The following is a 19607-nucleotide window of genomic DNA, read 5'->3' on the forward strand; positions in this document are numbered from 1 at the left end:
TACCTCCTCCTTCAAGGCTGCGCTAGGGGAGGCGAGTGAGGGTGGAGCTGCCTGCAGCCTCCCTGACCCCGCGGACCCTCATCCGCAGGTCTGCCTCTTTGTCGGGCTGTATTATAATGTGATCATCGGATGGAGCATCTTCTACTTCTTCAAGTCCTTCCAGTACCCATTGCCCTGGAGTGAGTGCCCTGTCGTCAGGAATGGGACCGTGACAGGCAAGTATGGTTCCTCCTAGGAACCCAGCTGGGGATTCCAGCCAGCTCTGTCCCCAGAAGGAGCTGAAGGAGCCTAAGAGGCTAAGGCACAGATTCTGGATCTCATTGACTTGCTGTATCACCTTGAATAAGCCACCTACCCTCTCTGATCCTCATTTCCCCTTCTGATGACCTCTTGCCAGCCTATCCCACAGAGTTCTTATGGAGATTGAGTGAAATAGGTAAAACTCTGGAAATTGTGACTTCTGTTTAGTTGTTATTAACTACCCCTACATTACTCTTAACACCAGCCAATCTGGAAACAATCTTAATTTGCATTCCAGTCCTATAAAGGGCTGCATGATTTATCTGACCTCACAGATGGGTAAACTGAGGCCCAGAAGCAACTGTCCCATGGTCACACCACTGAGTTAACCAAGAATCTAGGATGGGAATCCAGGTCTCCAGCTCCTGGCTCAGTTTTCCAAGGAACTTGAGGCCAGTTCTGCCTAACCCTTACTGCCCTCCGCGGATGGACATGGGCAGGGGGATGACATAAGTGGGAATCCAGTCAGATCAGTGTATCCTGAAGCCTCCCTTGGAGAGCCCTCAGGGTCTGCCAGATTCTGGCTGACCCAGAACAATACAATCCCCTTCTGCTACCCAGGCCCGGCTGCTCCGGTTGGGGGTCCAGCAGAGGGGGTCCCACAGCCCTGCCACTGAGGCCCTGTGGGCTTTGCTGTCATTTCAGTGGTGGAGGCAGAGTGTGAAAAGAGCTCAGCCACTACCTACTTCTGGTACCGAGAGGCCTTGGACATCTCCAACTCCATCTCGGAGAGTGGGGGCCTCAACTGGAAGATGACCCTGTGCCTCCTTGTGGCCTGGAGCATCGTGGGCATGGCCGTTGTCAAGGGCATCCAGTCCTCGGGGAAGGTGAGTGGGGCAGGGGTGGCAACCACACCCACATGGGGGGAGAGGATACGGGAGAAAAGCGTGGAGGGCAGGGGGTGGAGAACTCTGGGTCGCCCCTGCAAGGTTCCTTTGGGCAGGCTTGGCCTCTGGTTGGCTCAGGATGAGGACACAGCCCCTGAGGAGATGAGGAGAGGATGTATTGTACTGTTCCCTGTGGGCAGCCTGCCAGGAGTGGACTTGCGGAAAATCACTGCTTTGAACCCAGCTGCCTCCTTGCTCAGATAGCTCAGGCCTGCTCTGCAAATTTCAAAGAGAAGGAAAACTGGGAGTTGAGCTGGGACATCGTCTAGATCCTGGTCCCTGGGCTTCCCTAGCAGAAGCTCTAGAGAATTTTGCTCAGCAGTTTTTGGTGAAAACCAACAGCTCCCTGTATCAACAACTAACGGGCTCTGTGAGCAGTTGGGTGCTGGGAGTGAAGGAGGCCTTGGGGGCCTCTTAGGGTACAGACCAGCCAAGACCCACACACCTTCTCGCAGCAGATCAGATTCCCTTCAAATAAAGGCCCTTTCTTTGTCATGTATCAGTATTCATGGACTGCTGGGGCTGGAAACGGTGCTGGAGATCCCATAGCCCGATCCACTCATTTCACAGATGAAGAAACTGAGGCCCAGAGAGGCGAAAGTACCTCACCTGAGATCAGGCAGCCAGTCTCAGGGCTAGAACTAGAACCCTGGCTGGCTGTCTGTCTGGGGCTCTGGGCTCTTTGCTGGATTTGATGAGCAGGGGAAGCTATGCTCTGGAAAGGTAGGGTGGTCTTAGGCACCGCCTCTTCTCTCTCCAACGGCCTAAATAGTAGCTAGCACTTTGTGGCGCCAATCAGGCATGGCCACATGTATGAATGCATTTGCCACAACAACCTTAAGAGTTAGGAATTATTATACCCACTTTATAGATGAGGAACTGAGGTTAAATAAATAGCTCAAGGTCACCTGGTTGGAAAACGGTAGAGCCAGGATCAGAACGCAGGTGGTCCAGCTCTGGACATGCACACTTATGACCTCGACACCATCCTCCCAAACAGCTCTCTTGATTTGTTTCAGTGCAGCAAACTTCTGTAAGCATCCCCTTTGTGGGAGGCTTTGTGCCAGACACACAGGCATAGAGAAATGTTCAAGAAATGCACGTGCTACAAAATAGCACATGACCTACAATCACAGGCACAGGGGCAGCTTTTCTGATGCTTTTGCTTAGGAGCTGTGCCTATACCCTCCTGGGTGCCTTGTGTCAAAGGAGCTCTAAGGACAGGGGAGATCCTCGTGGGGTTCCCTGGAGTCAGGGACCAAAAAGCAGGCATGAGACATGAAACAATGAGGAGGAGAGAGCAAAGGGGTCCTCACCCCTTTGGCAGCCCTTGTGGGTGGGGAAGCTGCGGGCCAGCTACACCAGCCCTTGAAAGGAGAAAACAAGCCTCAGGCCCAGCCGTGCTGACTCCAGCTTGTCTGTGTGCCTGCTTCTGCCTTGGCTCAATGCCAGATGCGCCGTGGGTTTGGCCCTGTGCCCAGGAGTTTCAGGGCTCTGCTTTCTGCTGCCATCAGAGGAGGCGCGTGTGCACCAGCTGGGAGCAGGGAGGAGGAGGCCGGCTGCTGGAGGGGCTCTGCCCCACAGTGGGTCCCTGTCCTCTCTGCAGGTGATGTATTTCAGCTCCCTCTTCCCCTACGTGGTGCTGGCCTGCTTCCTGGTCCGGGGGCTGCTGCTGCGAGGGGCCATCGATGGCATCCTACACATGTTCACTCCCAAGGTAAGGGTCTCAGGCTCCCAGGGAGCACCGACAGCTCCACGGGGCCTCATCCGTTTCGTGCAGTGTAACACTCACTGAAGATCTTCTGCGTGTCAGGCACTGTGTCAGGTGCTGGAGGGAGGCACCAGGGAAGCAGGCATGGGCACTGCCCTCACGATTCCAAGGAGAGGGACAGCACATCATATGGGTGAAATCAGAAGCTTCAGGGGAAGAGATGACATCTGAAACAAGCCTTAGGGAGCAGGTAGGATTTCAGTGGGCAGCAGTAGGACACTGCGGTCAGAGGAACCATATCAGCAAGAATAGAAACGCACTGGGCGTGCTTGAGGCGATGGTGGGAAGTCAGGTTCGGCTGGGGCTTGGAGACAGGGAGTGGGCGTTCACTGAGTGAATCTGTGATAGTAGGAACCATGAGGATGCTTGAGAGAAGAAAGCTCTCTGAAAATCCCAGCTTGTACCCAAATCAGGGGAGTGAGTTAATTATCTTATTAAAGATCAGAGACCACGTGCACAGTGATTGGACCCTTACCAAAGCCATCCATGTCGCCTCTCATGTAATCTTCCCACCAGCCCAGTGAGGGGATGAGCAGGATGGGCTCGTTTCACAGGGCTGCCGCAGGGGCACAGGCGTCCTCAAGAGGGCCACCCGGTTTCCTAATGGTGGTCTCTGCCCACCTGGTGGCCATGCCTCTCTATTGCCCTTCAAACCACTAGGCACAGTTGGCATAAGCCAGGCCACTGAGGAAGAAGAGAATTCCAAATGCAGATTGTTATGCCCTTCAAAGTAACCCCAAACAATGTGCATTAGTCACCCCAGCAGGCAGGCTGGGAAGTCTGCCTCCAAATGCCAGCTGATCGATAAGCAACATCAGGGACCGGGGTGAGGCTCCAGCCCACAGGCACAGGGTCAGAACCCCACCAGGCCAGCTCAAGGCCATCAGTATTGTCCCTCAATAGTGCTGTCTCATGCATGAGCACTAATGCTTACACAGAAAGTTCGCACAAATGACACAGGGAAAAGAATCCAGATCTAGTGGTGTAGGAAATCCCCATTCCCTCCCAATTCCCCTGCTCTGCAACTGCGAGTGGCTCCTGGTGTTTGTGGGGTGGCCGCGGACAGGACACATGCCACTCCCTATTCACCAGACAGGGCATCATTGGCCCTTGGCATCCTTGCATATAACATCTGAGATTTCCATGTGAACAACGACTGAGGTCCACTTTATGAAGCACTTAGCGAATCTCCTGGGGCATGAGTGTGACTCCCGAGCCACTTGGCTGGGGTAGGGTTGTTGTGAACATGTGATGTCTGACAAAGAAGAGAAAAATGCAAACTTGGTTTCTTTGGTGGAAAACAGCCATGAGAAGAAAACCAATTATTTTATGAATGAATGCAACTGTATTTCTAGAATCATGCTTAGTCTAGTGTGTTCACTGGAGTCTTTCAGTTCTACTTTGTTGAATTTTATGAGGAAATGATATACTCTGGAGACATTCATCAGTGGGACTATTCACACAAATCCCCAAATGGGCCCCTTGGCGATGTGAAGAGAGCTGGTATGTAACTCCAGAAGCCAGGGAACCAATTCGTGAGATCGGCAGTCCCAGCACACACAATGCTGCTCGCCTTCTGATTCACTCTTTAAACCATCTTTTTAAATGAAACATCTCAGGCCCACGTATAATAATGTAATAAACATTCTTTTTTTGAAGGATTTTTAATTAAAAAATTTTTATTGAAGTATAGTCAATTTACAATGTTATGTTAATTTCTGGTGTACAGCATAGTGATTCATTTATATATATATATATATTCCTTTTCATGTTCTTTTTCATTGTAGCCCATTACAGGATATTGAATATAGTTCCCTGTGCTATACAGTAGGACCTTGTTGTTTATCTGTTTTATATATAGTAGTTAGTATCTACAAATCCTGAACTCCCAGTTTATCCCTTCCCACCCTCTTTCCCCCTGGTAACTATAAGTTTGTTTTCTACATCTATGAATCTGTCTGTCTTTGTTTTGTAAATAAGTTCATTTGTGTCTTTTTTTTTTTAGATTCCACATATAAGTGATATCATATGGTATTTTTCTTTCTCTTTCTGGCTTACTTCACTTAGTTTGATGATCTCCAGGTCCATCCATGTTGCTGCAAATGACATTATTTCATTCTTTTTTATGGCTGAGTAGTATTCCATTGTGTATATATACCACATCTTCTTTATCCAGTCATCTGCCAATGGACATTTAGGTTGCTTACATGTCTTGGCTATTGTAAATAGTGCTGCTATGAACATTGGGGTGCGTCTATCTTTTCAAATTAGAGTTTCCTCTGGATGTATGCCCAGGAGTGGGATTGCTGGATCATACAGTAAGTCTATTTTCAGTTTTTTAAGGAATATAATAAACATTCTTGAGGAATAAAATATTACATGCCATAAAAGTGCCTGTGTAGCTCCCCTGACCACATTCCTTTCCCTTCCCAAAGATAACTACTATCTTGAATTTGGGGTTTATCTCACTAACACATTTTAAATGTATTAGATATATTAACTATATTTTGTAATACATATATGTGTATCCATAAACAACATATAGCACTCATTCATACTTTTAACCTTTGCATAAATGGCATGATATTATATATGCAACCTTCTGCAACTTGCTTTTATTATTACTCAATATTGTTTTGGGGGGTTTAGCTATATTGATATATGTAGCCGTAATGCATCCATTTTCACTGCTGGATTGTAGTCCACTGTGGCACTATACTAAAGTGTATTTATTCATTCTCTAATTGATGATCATTTCCAGTTCTCACCATTTCTAACCATGCTGCAATAAGCATTATTACACAGGTCTTCATGTGCACGTGTTTCTCTAGGGTGTGCGTGTTTCAGAGTGGAATTGCTATCTCAAAAGGTAGGCATATCTCCAGTTTTACTAGGTGTTGGCCAAATTGCTCTCCAAAGTGGTTGCATGTATTAACACTTCTGCCAGTTGTATATGAAAGTCCCAGTTGCTCCACATTTGTTAGACTGCAATTTTTACCAATCAAATGGATGCAAAATGGATGATGTGTACTTTGAACAACAGAGGGGGGTGGTCCCTTCCTAAACCTTTCCCTGGATGTTCAGGAAACAGTGTGGTTCCACTCCAGCATTTGCAGAGGCCCAGAGTCTTCATGAGGTGAAGCTTAAAGAAATCAAATCCAGAAGGCCCTAGAGGATCCAGGTCACCAAGAATCAGCAGGTGTGGCCCTTGGCCCATCTAGCTCTTGTGACTTGCAATCTGGATAGAGCTTATCGGGCCCATCTTGAGACCCTGTCCACTGAGCAATTTCATGGGGCAGCTCCTGCCCTTGACTCTGAAGGGATGTGTTGAGCAGGGAGTGGGGGGCTTGAGGGCCTCAGAAGCCAAACCCCTCTGTCAGGGGTCTCCTTCACAGCCTGTTCCCCTGTTTGTTTTAGGCAGGCAAAGCCAGCAGTGATGGCTAGGGTGAAATTCCTATTTACAAATCCCTCCCAGTCATCTTCAAAAAGTGTGGACCCACTGTCAGACACAGTCATCTGTCTGTCCATACGTGCATGGCAAACCACTGTTGCAGAGCTGTGTCTGTTTCAGCATGGGACTGGTGAGATGTGAGGAACCCTGGCACCACATCTAATCCTTGTTCTAGTTTAGTGCTATAGAGTGCCAGGGTCACCACACACAGCTGCCCGGCCTGTGCACTTCTCCATTCATATCGACCACAATGTAAATGACATCACCCGGGGTTATGCCATTTGGCAGCTGTGGCAGAGTCCAAGAAGACTTTTGGCCAGGATATCTCAGAATCCCACCTGAAAGAAGCACAGGCTCTCCATGGATATGCTGAATAACCTGAGGGATGCTCCCTCCTACAAAGCCTTCCAACATCAGGAACCATCCAAGATGGAGGACCTGGACTTTCAGTCCATGTCTCTAGGCAGTTACCGGGTGTGATGAATACAATGTGGCCAGGATACCATGATAACCCACAGGTACCTTTGATGGGACAGTCACTCATGTTAATGGCTAACAAATTTCTTGAATTCCTCGGGCTACTTCTTTCTGGATTATTCTTTCCATCCAGTTAAAAGCCCAAGTCAAGGGGTACCAGATAATTAATCACGTGATTTACTCATAGATTAGGGTAGATTTTCTAACCACCAAAACTTCCAGGGAATGTTTATCAAAATTAGAACTGTTCACATCCCTTGGCCCAGCAATTCCACTTGTAGAATTTGTCCTATGGGTGTACTCAACTCAAACAAAATGGTCTGTATACAATATTGGTCATTGCAGCATTTGTTTTAGTAGCAAAAGAGTGAAAACAACTCAAATGACCATCATGCATTTATTCCTTTATTTAATAAAGGTTCACTGAATTCCTGTTATTTTCTAGGCACTGCTGTGTGTCCTGGGATCCAGCAGAGAACAAGGCAGACAAAATTCCCAGCCCTGTTGGAGCTTATATTTTAGTGAAGGGAGACAGATAATAAGAGATAAAGGAGTTGCTGGATGGTGTTGCTAAGGAGAAAGATGAAGCAGAGAAAGAAGGATTAGGGGCACTGGGGAGTGGGGTTGCTGATCTACGTGCTCATGGAAGGGTCCCCTGGGAAAGGGACATTTGAGTGATGACTTGACGGAGGCGTGGCCATGGATACTGGAAGTAGCACTTTCCATTCCAAACAGAGAGAACAATAAATGAAAAGCCCTTGAGGTTGAACGTGTCTGGCATACTCTAGGAGGCTGATGTGGCCGGAATGGGAGGGGAGAGAGGTAGGACATGTGGCCAAGGGGGCAGTGGGGAGCCACACCAGGAGGGTCTCATAGGCTAGGTGAGGACTCTGGTGTTTACTTTGGGTGAATAGGAGCCATTGGAGAGCTCTGAGCAGAGGAGTGATATGATCTGACTTCCATCTTCGAAGGATCACTCTGGCTGCCATAGAGAACCTGGGGGGCAAGGGTACAGCAGGAAGATCTACTAGAAGGTCCATCCGGGTGAATTCACCCAGGGGCTAGAATTCATCCAGTGGGAGGTGACTGTGGTTGGAGCCCAGGTGATGTCAACAGAAGTGATGAGATGTGGTCACACTGAGGATTTATCTAGAAAGTAGAGTCAACAGGATTTGCTGTTGGATAGGCTGTGAGGTGTGAAAAAGGGGCTGTCAAGAATGACAGCACAGCCTTTTGCTTGAGTGACTGAAAGGGTAGATCTGACATTGTAGGGGCAGGTTTGGTGGGAAACACTAAGGGTAATGTTCTGAACATGGGAGGTCTAAAATATCTAGGAGGTACCCAAGTGGAGATCTTGAGTAGATGGTTGGATGGATGAGTCTGGAGGGCAGGTGGAAGTATAAATTTGGGAGTCAGAGAATTTAAAGTCATGGACTGGTTCACCTGGAGAGCAAACGTAGGCAGAGGAGTACTGAACACTGAGCACTGGGGTCCCAGAGTTCAGAGGCTGGGGAAGAGATAGTTAATGGAGGAGGAGGAGGAAAGGAGAGAGAGACAGAGAAAAAGGTCCATCCCAGAGGCCAAGTAGAGAAAGTGCTTTAAGAAAGAGGGAGTTGTCAGTCAAGTCCAAAGCAGTCGAGAGGTCAGGTGATGAGGACTAAGAAATGGCCAATGCACTTGGTAACAGCGGGGTCACTGGTATCTTGACAGCTCTTTTGGTGGAGTGCTGGGGAGAAAGTCTAAAAGCATTGGGGGCAAGGGAAGATGGGAGGTGTGAGACTGGAGACAAGTAATAGGAACCACTTATTTTCAAAAGTTTTTGTGTGAGGGGAGCAGAGGAGTGAGAAATGGGATGGTAACTGGAGAGGATCATGGTATCAAGGGTGTTATTTCAGAGTTTTACGTGATGCTAAAAAGAATCCATTATTTATTGCTGGTGGGACTGTCAAATGGTGCAGCCACTGTGGAAAAGTCTGGCAGTTCCTCAAAAGGTTAGGCAGGGTTATCGTATGACCCAGCAATTCCATTCCTAGGCACGTATCCAGGAGAACTGAAAACGTATGTTCAAAATCTTGTGTGCAAGTGTTCATAGCAGCATTATTCATAATAGCCAAAAAGTAGAAACAAATCAAATATCCATCAACAGGTGAATGGAAAAATAAAAGGTAGTATATTCATACAATGGAATATTAGCCTGCGATACAAAGGAATGAAGTACTTGCTACAGCATAGATGAACCTTGAAGACGTTATGCTGAGTGAAAGAAGCAGGTCACAAAAGACCACATATTCTGTGATTCTGTTTATAAAAAATGTCCAGAATAGGTGAATCTGCTGAGTCACAGCTGGAAGGTGAAGAGAACGCGCAGAGACAGGTCGTGGCCATGGGGGATTGTGCTGATGACCGGGCCTGGTGGCAAGGTGCGGGCAGCTAGGGAGGTGCGGAGGCTTGAGTCAGAGCAGGGCACAGAGCTGGCCATCCCGGGATGAAGTCCAGAGGAGGGAAGACAACCCTGGAGTCATGGATGTCTGGCAGCAGCCGAGCTAAACTGGGCCCTGGGACCAAGGACCCAACCTGGTGGTCCCTTAGGCAGACTGTAGGGATGAGGCAATGAGTGGGCAGGGGCAGAGTGGGGAGCTTGCCAGGAGCCCCAGGACCCTGTGGGTTCCCAACTCAGCACGCTGAGGAAGTGCTAAGGCTGGAGGCACAGGCGGTGGACATCTCTGGCGGTAGACAGTAGGAAAAAAGGGAGGAGGAATGCACACACACATGTAGATATGTGTGTGTGATATGTGTGTGCATGTATCTCTATACTGCTATCTATATTGCTAGTACACATAAAATATCACTGAAAAGTAAGCAAGAGACTGTGGTTACATCCAGGACAGAGTCACTGAGTGTCTGGAATACAGGGGTAAAGAAAAGGACACTCTCTTGTGCCTTTTGAGTTTTAAACCATGTAACCACATTACCTACAGTCTGTCAAGATGGAAGCCACACCCATGTTTCAGGGACTGCCCAGCACCACCTGAGCCATGGGGGAGCATCCGCTTGCTTTGTAGCCCCTGGGGTCTAAACAAGTGAGGGGTCCTGCCCAGTGAGCTAGACTGGCTGCAGGGTCAAGGGTGTGCTCTCCTTAGTGAGGAGGAGTGGGGTCCCTGCAAGTCCTAAGGGCCCAGGGTAGGGGTCAATGGGAGAACTTGTGACTCTCACAGAAAGAGTAAGGCTCTGAGCAGGATGGCGAGGGCAGCCCAGCCTTGTTACCAGAGGGGACGCTCTGGAGCTGGACAATCTGATTGAGGTGGCAGCTCATCACTCAGTCATGCGAAGGCAAACTCCTTGGCCTCTTGGGGCCTCAGTTTCCTCAGCTGCAAGATGGGGTGAACCCCGGCAGCTCCCTCACAGCGTTCAGGTGAGCATGTAGGGCTGCTCCCGGGTGCAGAGAGCGCATGGTTAGCACGAGCCATTATTCTTCTCGTCCCTCGTGAAGGTGACACTGTTCTTGGGCAGCAGGAACCTGGCGCTCCAGTGCCATCTGGTGTTTGTGGGCCCGTCTGGCTCTCGCACTAGCAGGTGCCCGGCTGACCGCACTGAGAAGCAAGGGCGTGCGCTCCTGTCACGCAGCAGCTCAGGCTGGGGCTCAGCAGCTGCTCCTCGATTCTAAAAGCATCTTCATGCCGCTGCGTCAGATGCCGTGGAGCCACCTTGCTCCCTGTGTGAGGAAGTGACTCAGCTGTGTGCCAAGGAAATGGCAGGAAGCCCCTGCTCTGTTTCAGGGCGGGCACCCCGAGGAGGATGTGAGCCTTGTCTTGGGTGGGGAAAGCCTCTCCTCTTGCAGCCACCTCCTGACGTCTGTAAAGGACACTGGGCTTCCTGAGGTCCGGCCACGGGTTCATCCTCAGTTGACACTACAATCAGGACCTTATTGAAATCAGGCATCATGAAGCCTGAATTCTGAAAGAACTCGTTTAAATTCAAGGATCACAGGCATTCAGTCCTCCGGTGCCTGAATCTTCACCCCTAGAGCATTGGGCATCTGGTTGTCCCCCCTGGCAAGAGTGCTTTTCATGCTGCAGGCTGGAAGAGGGGATGTCCAGGGACCACTCACAGCGAGACCAAGCTTTGGCCCTCTCAGGTGCTTTCCTGGGGCCTTAGTGTCAGATTTGGATCCATCAGTTTATTTCAAGATAATCTAGAGGTGGCTGGGAGGAAAGATCATGTGCAGATAATTGTTGAAGCTGGGCGACGGTATGTGGGGGTTCATTACACTATCCTCTCCCCTTTTGTACATTTTATAGTTAATATCCCATAATTTTAATTTTTAATTATTTATTGGTTCAGTTTTTTTTAATTGAAGTTTAGTTAGTTTACAATGTTGTGTCAATTTCTAGTCTACAACATAATGTTTCAATCATACATATACATACTTATATTCATTTTGATACTCTTTTTCATTATAGGTTACTACAAGATATTGAATATAATTCCCCATGCTATACAGTAGAAACCTGCTGTTTATTTTGTATATAATAGTTAGTATCTGCAAATCTCAAGCTCCCAATTTATCCCTTCCCACCCCATAATTTTTAAAAATGGAAAAAGAACAGCAAGTAGATACAATCTCAACATACAAACAAACAAAAAACAATTTTTGTTTCCATCCCAAATTGTTGCATATAAGGCAGTCCTACCCTGTCCTCCAAGAAACCCCCACACTGTAGGGCCAGCTCTGATGGTGCAGTTTGGGATTATGGTGCCCTCCCTGAGGTGGCTGCCTCCATTCATGAAATTTGGCCCTGATGGTGCCTAGGCCTAGGAATTTATTCACATCTTAGTTTGAGGTTTAGGGAGCAGTGAAAACCCTAATGATGATATGTGTCTGGTTCTCACACATGGCCTAGATTTTCTGTAAAATCTTTAGTAATGACTGACATAGATCAAAAAAGGAAATAATTACTTTAGAGAGAGAAAGAAGAGAAGGAAAGGAGAAAGAAAGGATGCCAGGATTAAAGTAGCCATGTTTTAGAAAGTCAGGTTTAAAGTCCTAAGGATCTTCTGGTCCTAGAAGACTGCATCTTAGCACAAAAAGGCTGGCACAGCTTCACAGCCCCTGGTCTGGTCCTTCCTGCTCAGCTCACCTCAAAGACACAGGTCAGCCTCTGTCTGTCTCTCTCTTGTCCTCCACTCTTTCCTTCTCTCCCATGAGCCATGCAGGCAATGCTCACACAAAGATGAACAGGAGATGGGCTCCTCCCTCCAATAAACACGAAGTATCAGAAGGAAGACAGACACATAGACCTGTCCTGCGAGTACTGACAGGAGCGGTGAGAGCCCACGACTAGCTCTGCCAGAGGCAGTCAGGCAAAGCTTCAAAGAGCAGGTGATATTTGTGCTGGGTTTTGAGAAGTAAATGGGAGTTCACCAGAAGATGAGAAGGAGAAAGGGAATTCTAGGCAGAGGGCACAGCTTAGGCAAAGGCTAGCAGTATGAGACCGTGGTACTTTTGAAGAGTAATTAGGGTGTTCAGAACACAGAATGGGAAAAGATTTTCCAGCAGACAGTGGGGAGCCATCAAAGATGTTTTAACACTCAAATGACATGGCCAGAGCTGTGTCCATCTCAACCCACCCTCTCTTACAAAATCTTGTGTCTCTTTATAGTTGGAACTCCCCAAACTACCCAGAGCCATCCCATTAAGTCCAGTTTCTAGCCTGAGGGAGGTGCCCAGGTTCCAGCTAATTGGTAGGAATTTCATGACTGACATTTGTGTACAACAGTGAATGCCGGCATCCTGCCAGGCATAAGTAACTCACTCATTTCTCGAACCTTCTGGGAGAATCATTAAAAAAACAAACAAAAAACACCCCACCCAGTAGAACGGAGGTACAGAAGTCCTTTTCCAGGGGGACTATGACTATGTTGTTCTCCATTTTCTTTAATAATCTCCTAATTTCTATTAGGAGCATATAGAGTTTCTTATTTCTTTCTCCACAATGCCCAAATTCTAATAGCCCTGAAAAACAAGGTTTTTTTTTCTTTCTCCCTTAACTCATTTGGTGGCAAAATGACCTGAACAGATGTGAGGCTATTTATAGTCTTTATTGACTCACTTGGTGTGAATATTCATATTCTGCTGCAGAAGTACAGTGTGTTTGATCGCGGGGTGCTGCCCCAGACCTCGCTGGGGGTGCTGTGTAACTCTGTGGCATGTGCACAACATTACCTTTCTGAAATGGAGTGAGAAACAAAGCCTGCTTCCCCAAACCAGTCTGGCTCCAAGGCTTTTGGATGAGGAGCTGTGGGTCTGTATCACTTTTGTAAAGAAGATGACACTGTGAGCACACTGGCCCGTCAGCAGTGTGGGATGACCCTGTGCCATGTCTCTGGCCACTTGCTTTCCCATGTTCCACTGTGAACATTTTAAACCACTTCCACTGCCTGAACCTTCTGACCTTCCCGCCAGCACGCTTCAGTCCAGCAGATGATTTTGCCTCCTGCTTTACGGGGAAAACAGAAGCCACCAGGACAGAAACTCCCTTAGAGGACAGACACAGAATAGAACCTACCACCCTGCCCACAGCTGCCCCATCCGGTCCTCCTCCTCTTGTCTCTCAAAGGAGCAGCTCAGGGTCTCTTATAGGAGACAGCTGCCCTTCCCACCTCTAGGTCCCCTGCCCTCCATCAGCGTTTATGTTTCATCAAGTCATTGCATTAAAGACAAAAACGAGACAACAAATAGAAAAGCAACCCTGCATTGATCTCATAACCTTCGCCTGATACTGCCCTGTCTTGCATTCCAAGCCTAGCTTGTCCTCTGAGCATCCATGTTGCCTCCATTTCTTCCCTTGTTCCTCTCAACTCTTGTCATTCCTACTTGTCTTCTGGTCCATCGCTCTCTGAACGGCTCCAACTAAGCACACCCATGACCTCGTGGCTGTAGCATCTTTCACTGTAGCACAGGTCCCCCTCCTCCCTGGAGGGCTTTCTTCCCTCCGTGACCCAGCCCCCTCTTGCTTTTCCTCCTATCTCTACTGCTGCTGCTCCACTCCCTCTCTTGTAAAATCCTCTTCCCCGCATCACACTTGGAGATCTTGACATGGCTCTTGCCTCATCTCCCTCTGTCCACAGCCACAGCTGCAGTCACTGCTGGTACACCTGCTACTCGCATATACCTCCAGCACAGCACTCTCCTCTAAACTCCAGACTCACTTGTCTAACTGCCGGCTTGACATCTCCTCGTAGCTATCTAAAGGACACGTTAAACTCAACACTTCTAGAACTGGTGTTTTGATCCTCCCTGTTCGAGCCCATTGAGACCTGCCCTTCTTCTGCTGTTTCCATTTCCACCCACTCAGGTCTGCAGGCTAGAGACGTGGCCGCCACCCCAGCATCTCCTCCTCCAGCGCCCCCCTCCCCATCTCTAGTCCATCAGTAAGGTCATCTTGGTTTTTCCTGCTGTAATCTCTCCATCTGTACCACCCTGACCCTAGGCAACGCCACCATTACCGCCCATCTGGACCCCAGAAAGCGCTCCCTAGCAGGTCTTCTGTGTCCACTGGTTTCTTTTAGAAATGCGCACCCAATCACTCCCCTCCCCTTTCACACCTTAGCAGTATCCCGAATTAAGTGCTTCCTTAGCTCAAGATAAAGATCCTTACGGGCCTTTGCTCCGACTTCTCTGACTCGCCCAGCCTCGTCGGGACCACTCCCGCCTTGTTCTTGGCGTTTCAGCCAGCTTGGCCCCTTGCACTTCCCTTCACGCGTTGCTCCCTGTGTGAGGAGAGGTGTCCTCCGTTCCACCTCGGGACCTCTGCACACACTGTTCCCTCTGCCAGAATGCTCTTCCTTCCCCTTAGCGAAGGCAGCTCAAAGATCCCTTCCTCTGGGAAGCCTCCCCTGGCCTCCTAACTCAATCAAATCCTTGTCACAGGCTTTCCCAGCCTTGGGTACTTGGCTTTCCCAGACTTTGTCACTTTTGCAACTTCGCATCTGTTTGTGGGCTCATTTGAGCAATGGCCGTCTCTCCAACTGGAATGTCAACTCCACAAACGCTGGAACCTTGCCCGCTGTTGCTCCCCATGGTTCCCCAGCACCCAGCACTGGGCTTGGCCCACGGTAGGTGCTTAAGTCTATGGATGAGTGGTGGCATGCCGTATCCACAGGGAGGGCACAACGCGTTACAACTGTTGAGTGTCCAGTGAGGGGGAGGGGTTGGGAGGGTGTCTCCTCCTCATGGATGCCAAGGCACTCCTGGATCCTTGAGGTCTGGGCTCTGGGCTTTCCTGGTGGGCCAAGATGGCTTTAGCTATTTTGTGCGGAGTCAGGGACCTTAATCTCCCCTGGAGCCCACATACTGGCCAGCCAGGCAGTCCTGCTGGGCCTCCCCTTGTGTAGGAGCCCCAAAGCCCAAAGGCTCTACTGCCAGCGCCCTCCTCAGCCTCCTCCCCAGCCCACCGCTCTGCCAGCCCCCAAGCTTAGCCGGGGAGTGACTTCTGGTGCTCAGACATGCCTGGGAAGCTGCTGAGGTGGTGGGCCTCTGTTCCAGATGTTAGGGCTGAAATATTAGAGCTGAATGGATCCTCAAGTCCGTCGCTACACTGTACACACAAGGAGCATCCTACCCACAGGCACGCAGCAAGCGGCGGCCGGGCCAGGACCACGTGGGACTTGTGCCAGCGGGAGCATGTGGGGAAGGCGGGGTCTCTAGTTGGCTCCTGGCCTTCCTCATCTGTCTGGAGTGCAGTCCCTTGGGTCCACCGGGGAAAGTGGTCTGGGGAGTATTGCCGCAGGCCGGCTGAGTCAGGAGATGATGCTAGAAGGGAGCCATGGTCCAGTGTCAGGCGATCTGTATTTTAATAACTCCTCTGCCCCAACTAGCCAGCTCCATTAATTTGGTCAAGTGATTTCACCTTTGGGTCTCACTTTACTCTTTCAAAATGTGGCTAACAATTCCTTCCCCACCCCCCTCCCCAGCAAAAACAAAAAACAAAAAAACAAAACCACCTCTGTCCTGAGGTTAGAGGTACTTTGTCAGAATTAGATGCTCCTATGCGCCAGGCATTACTTATGACTGTTCATTTGAGCCTCACCATCATTCTGGGAGGGAGGCTCTATTTTTATTCCCATTTCTTGGATGAGAAAACAGGTTTATAAAACAGGCCCTGTCACTTGTCTAAGCCTTTCAACTATTTAAAGAGGAAGTCAGACTTAGAACTGGGTCTGTCTGACTCTAAAGCCCTGTGCTGGGTCCAAGCTGTGGTCCCTGCCTTGAGGAACAAACAATAAAAGGAAGACAGACATGAGAAGCATTTGGAAATTGCCTCGTGCCATCTTGATGCTGTGGAGGTTTAGGCTCCTGTCAATCTGAGAGCAGTTTGAGAGTCAGGCAGGAGCTTTCTCTCTTCAGGAAGTGTCTGGGTTCTGTGCTTCAAGTTGGGTGGGTGGGGGGTTGTTCTTCTGTGATCGAGAACATGTAAATGTATATGAATGAACTTTGGGCCTTTATCTTTTTTGGAAAAGAGCATTTGGATGCGCAGGAGGAAGAGGTTGGTATCCTTTTTCATGGTTTGAGGTGGAGGAGGTATCAGGGACACATTGGTGGTCTTAGTTGTCTTGTACTGTTGTGCAGGTTGTACACTGCCCAACTCCAGGAGGCACCATTCACACTATAGTCTAAGTGAATGGCACTCCCTAGCTTTGGCACTAAACATCATACCCAATGGCCTTAAAGATGTTCTTTGGCATGATAGCTCCGTGGTAAGCAATGATAGCAGTTAAAATTAACTGAGAATTTACTATGTAAGCATGTAGCTTTTATTTTATCTTACTTAGGCTTCGCAACAATGTCTGAAGTTGTTACTCTTCTTTTTTTAATGGAAGTGTCGTTGATGTACAATTATTTCATAATTTACAGGTGTACAATATAGTGATGACAATTTTTAAAGCTTATACTCTATGTAGAGTCATTATAAAATGTTGGCCATAGTCCCTGTGCTGTACAATATTTCCTCATAGCTTAGTTTACACCTAGTAGTTTATACCTCTCATTCCCCCACCCCTGGCTGCCCCTCCACCCTTCCCTCTCCCAGAGCCCTGGTAACCTCTAGTGTGTTCTCTGCGTCTGTCTGTCTGCTTCTTTTTCATTATATTCACTAGTTTGCCGTGTTTTTTTGATTCCTGATAGTCACGTTGTCTGTGTTTTACACATGGGGGACCTGAGGCTCAGGGGGTTAAGGGAACTGCCCGAGCTCCCATGGCCACAGGTCTTTACCCCTACACCACGCTGCCGCCTCTAAACTAGTGAGGCTGAGGAAAGGGGGTGTGGTGAATTGCAGGTGAATAAAGCCATTATTTGTGTGTCTCTTTTTTCCCCTCGCCATGGTCCCCCCTTCCCCCCCACAGCTGGACAAGATGCTGGACCCCCAGGTGTGGCGGGAGGCGGCCACACAGGTCTTCTTTGCCCTGGGGCTGGGCTTTGGGGGTGTCATCGCCTTCTCCAGCTACAACAAGCAGGACAACAACTGCCACTTCGACGCTGCCCTGGTGTCCTTCATCAACTTCTTCACCTCCGTGCTGGCCACCCTCGTGGTGTTCGCCGTGCTGGGTTTCAAGGCCAACATCATGAACGAGAAGTGTGTGGTCGAGTAGGTGGCACCTCTCCTCCCATCCCTTCTCCTCCCTGTCTGAGGTTGGGCTGGGGATGGAGAGCCTAGGTGCTCTCGGTCCCCACCCTGGACCACAGGGACGGCTTCAGAGATGTCTCTGTTGATGGCCCGTGGCGCCGTGCCTGGGTGTCTGGGAGGTGCCCCCAGGATGGTGCCCAGCCCTGCTTTTTTAGCTTACTTTTTTTTTTTTTTTAATCTTTTTACCTTATCTTCCTCTTTGTGCTGCAGGAATGCCGAGAAGATCCTGGGGTACCTCAACACTGATGTCCTGAGCCGGGCCCTCATCCCTCCCCACGTCAACTTCTCCCACCTGACCACCAAGGACTACGCGGAGATGTACAAGGTCATCAAGACAGTGAAGGAGGACCATTTCTCAGCCCTGGGCCTCGATCCCTGCCTTCTGGAGGACGAGCTGGACAAGGTGCGGTCAAGGTTGTCTTTCATGAGACAGGCAGGAAGGCAGACGTGGGAGTATGGAACCCAGAGACAGGCCAAGGATGGGGAGGTGGCTGGTGCTTGAGTGCAGAAAGCCACCAGGGATTCACTCATTTACTTGAAAAGCGAGGACCTACTATGTGCCCAGAGAGGGAGAGAGGGAAGGTACTGGCTAAAACCCCTGCCCTGGGGTAGGTTGAGTCTTGCTGAGAAGACGAGGCAGACACATCCGCCCTGGAAATCAGAGGGAGTGCAGAGGGCTTTCATGTTTCTTGAATGGGTTTCCTGCACACCTATCACTGCCACATGTAATGCACTTGAAACAGTGCCTTGGACACAGCATGCAGAAAATAAGTGTTTACATTAGCATCTGCCCTTTGCTGTCCACCCTCCTGGGCCCTCATGACAGCACTGTGAGCTGAATATGAATACCGTCACCTATTTTACAGGTGAGCAGCCTGTATGCTGGGAGGCTGTTCGAGGCCTTGCAGCTAGGAAGTCAAGAAACTGGGGTTCAAATCTTTATGCTTCCACCCTTTCCACAACTGCCCCACTCCAACTGCCACAATGACCCTTGGCCCCTGGGTGGGGCGGGGTGACGTTGCTCCCTCATTAATGCTCAGGCCCCAGTTTGGACATCTCGCTTCTATCCCTGTTTGCACAGCTGGAAACACAAAGTGACTGTTCTATTAGGAGGGGTAACAGGAGAGAGACACGCCCATGGGGTCCTGGGACCCAGCTGGTAGCAGGGCTCACAGGGGGCTGAATCAGCTTCGTTCTACTGGCACCATCCTAACTCTGAGGGACGGTGTCCTGTACCCCGTGACCTCTTCCCATGTGATCAGGAGCAAAAAGGCCCTGTCTGGGGACCCCTGCCCTGGTTTCTTCCCCAGGTGACTGGCAGCACAGAGGACTGCCCCTTCCTTGAGACCCTGTCCCACTCTCACAGGCATGGCCTGGTCCTCTGAATAGAACAAGAATTGTAGCATTTTAAAAAATATAATACAATCTTATATTTTTAAAATATAATACAATCTTAATAATATCCAAATGCCAAGAACTACGCTCTCACACAGTTGGTAGAGGTGGTCCCTTGCAGTCACTGGACATCACAGGACAGCACAGAAATAATGTCAGCTGACAGTATGTGGTCAGTTCCCCATGAGAGGTTCCAGCCATTGAAGCAGTGCTGTCTTCCTAGGCGGCCCATCAGAGTCAGCCGGGGGCTTTATAAAACCCTAATATCCAGCTTTACCCTGCAGGCCAAGCAAATCTTAGTTCCTGGGGAAAGACCCAGGCATTGGTGTTTTTTAAAGGCTCCCATTTGAGTCCATTGGACAGCCGTGGCTGAGAAGACTACGTTAAAGGCTGGAGTTCAGAGCTGGGGGTGGCCACACTGCTTAGAGGTAGAGAGTCCTGAGCTGGGCATGTGTCTAAAAGTGAGCATCTTCATCTGAACCACACAGAGTCCTTGGACAACTTGCAGAATCCAAGCCCTGCAGGCCAACTCCTGAATTAGCGTTTTACTCCCTGGGTAGGGTGGCAGGGGTGGAATCGGAAGCTCACTCAAGTTTGAGACCAAAAACAAGAGGATTTAGGTGAGGGTGGAGATCCCTGTGAAA

The 19607-nt window shown here is 49.3% G+C and overlaps 1 protein-coding gene across 3 annotated transcripts in view; it reads left to right on the plus strand.

Annotated features, from left to right (window-relative positions):
* SLC6A17 (solute carrier family 6 member 17) overlaps positions 1–19607 on the plus strand; it is a 49803-nt gene that overhangs the window by 22997 nt on the left and 7199 nt on the right. For 2 of the 3 annotated variants that reach the window (XM_032487295.1, XM_032487294.1), the window contains 5 exons: positions 89–215; positions 946–1127; positions 2794–2904; positions 17288–17529; positions 17779–17971. In XM_032487295.1, the coding sequence (XP_032343186.1) occupies positions 89–215; positions 946–1127; positions 2794–2904; positions 17288–17529; positions 17779–17971 (855 nt within the window). Of the gene's footprint in view, positions 1–88; positions 216–945; positions 1128–2793; positions 2905–17287; positions 17530–17778; positions 17972–19607 lie in introns of those variants that run through there. The other variant, XM_032487296.1, reaches the window with a different exon arrangement.

Source organism: Camelus ferus, chromosome 9 (genome assembly GCF_009834535.1).
Source record: "Camelus ferus isolate YT-003-E chromosome 9, BCGSAC_Cfer_1.0, whole genome shotgun sequence".
In the NCBI taxonomy this organism is placed as follows: Eukaryota; Metazoa; Chordata; class Mammalia; order Artiodactyla; family Camelidae; genus Camelus; species Camelus ferus.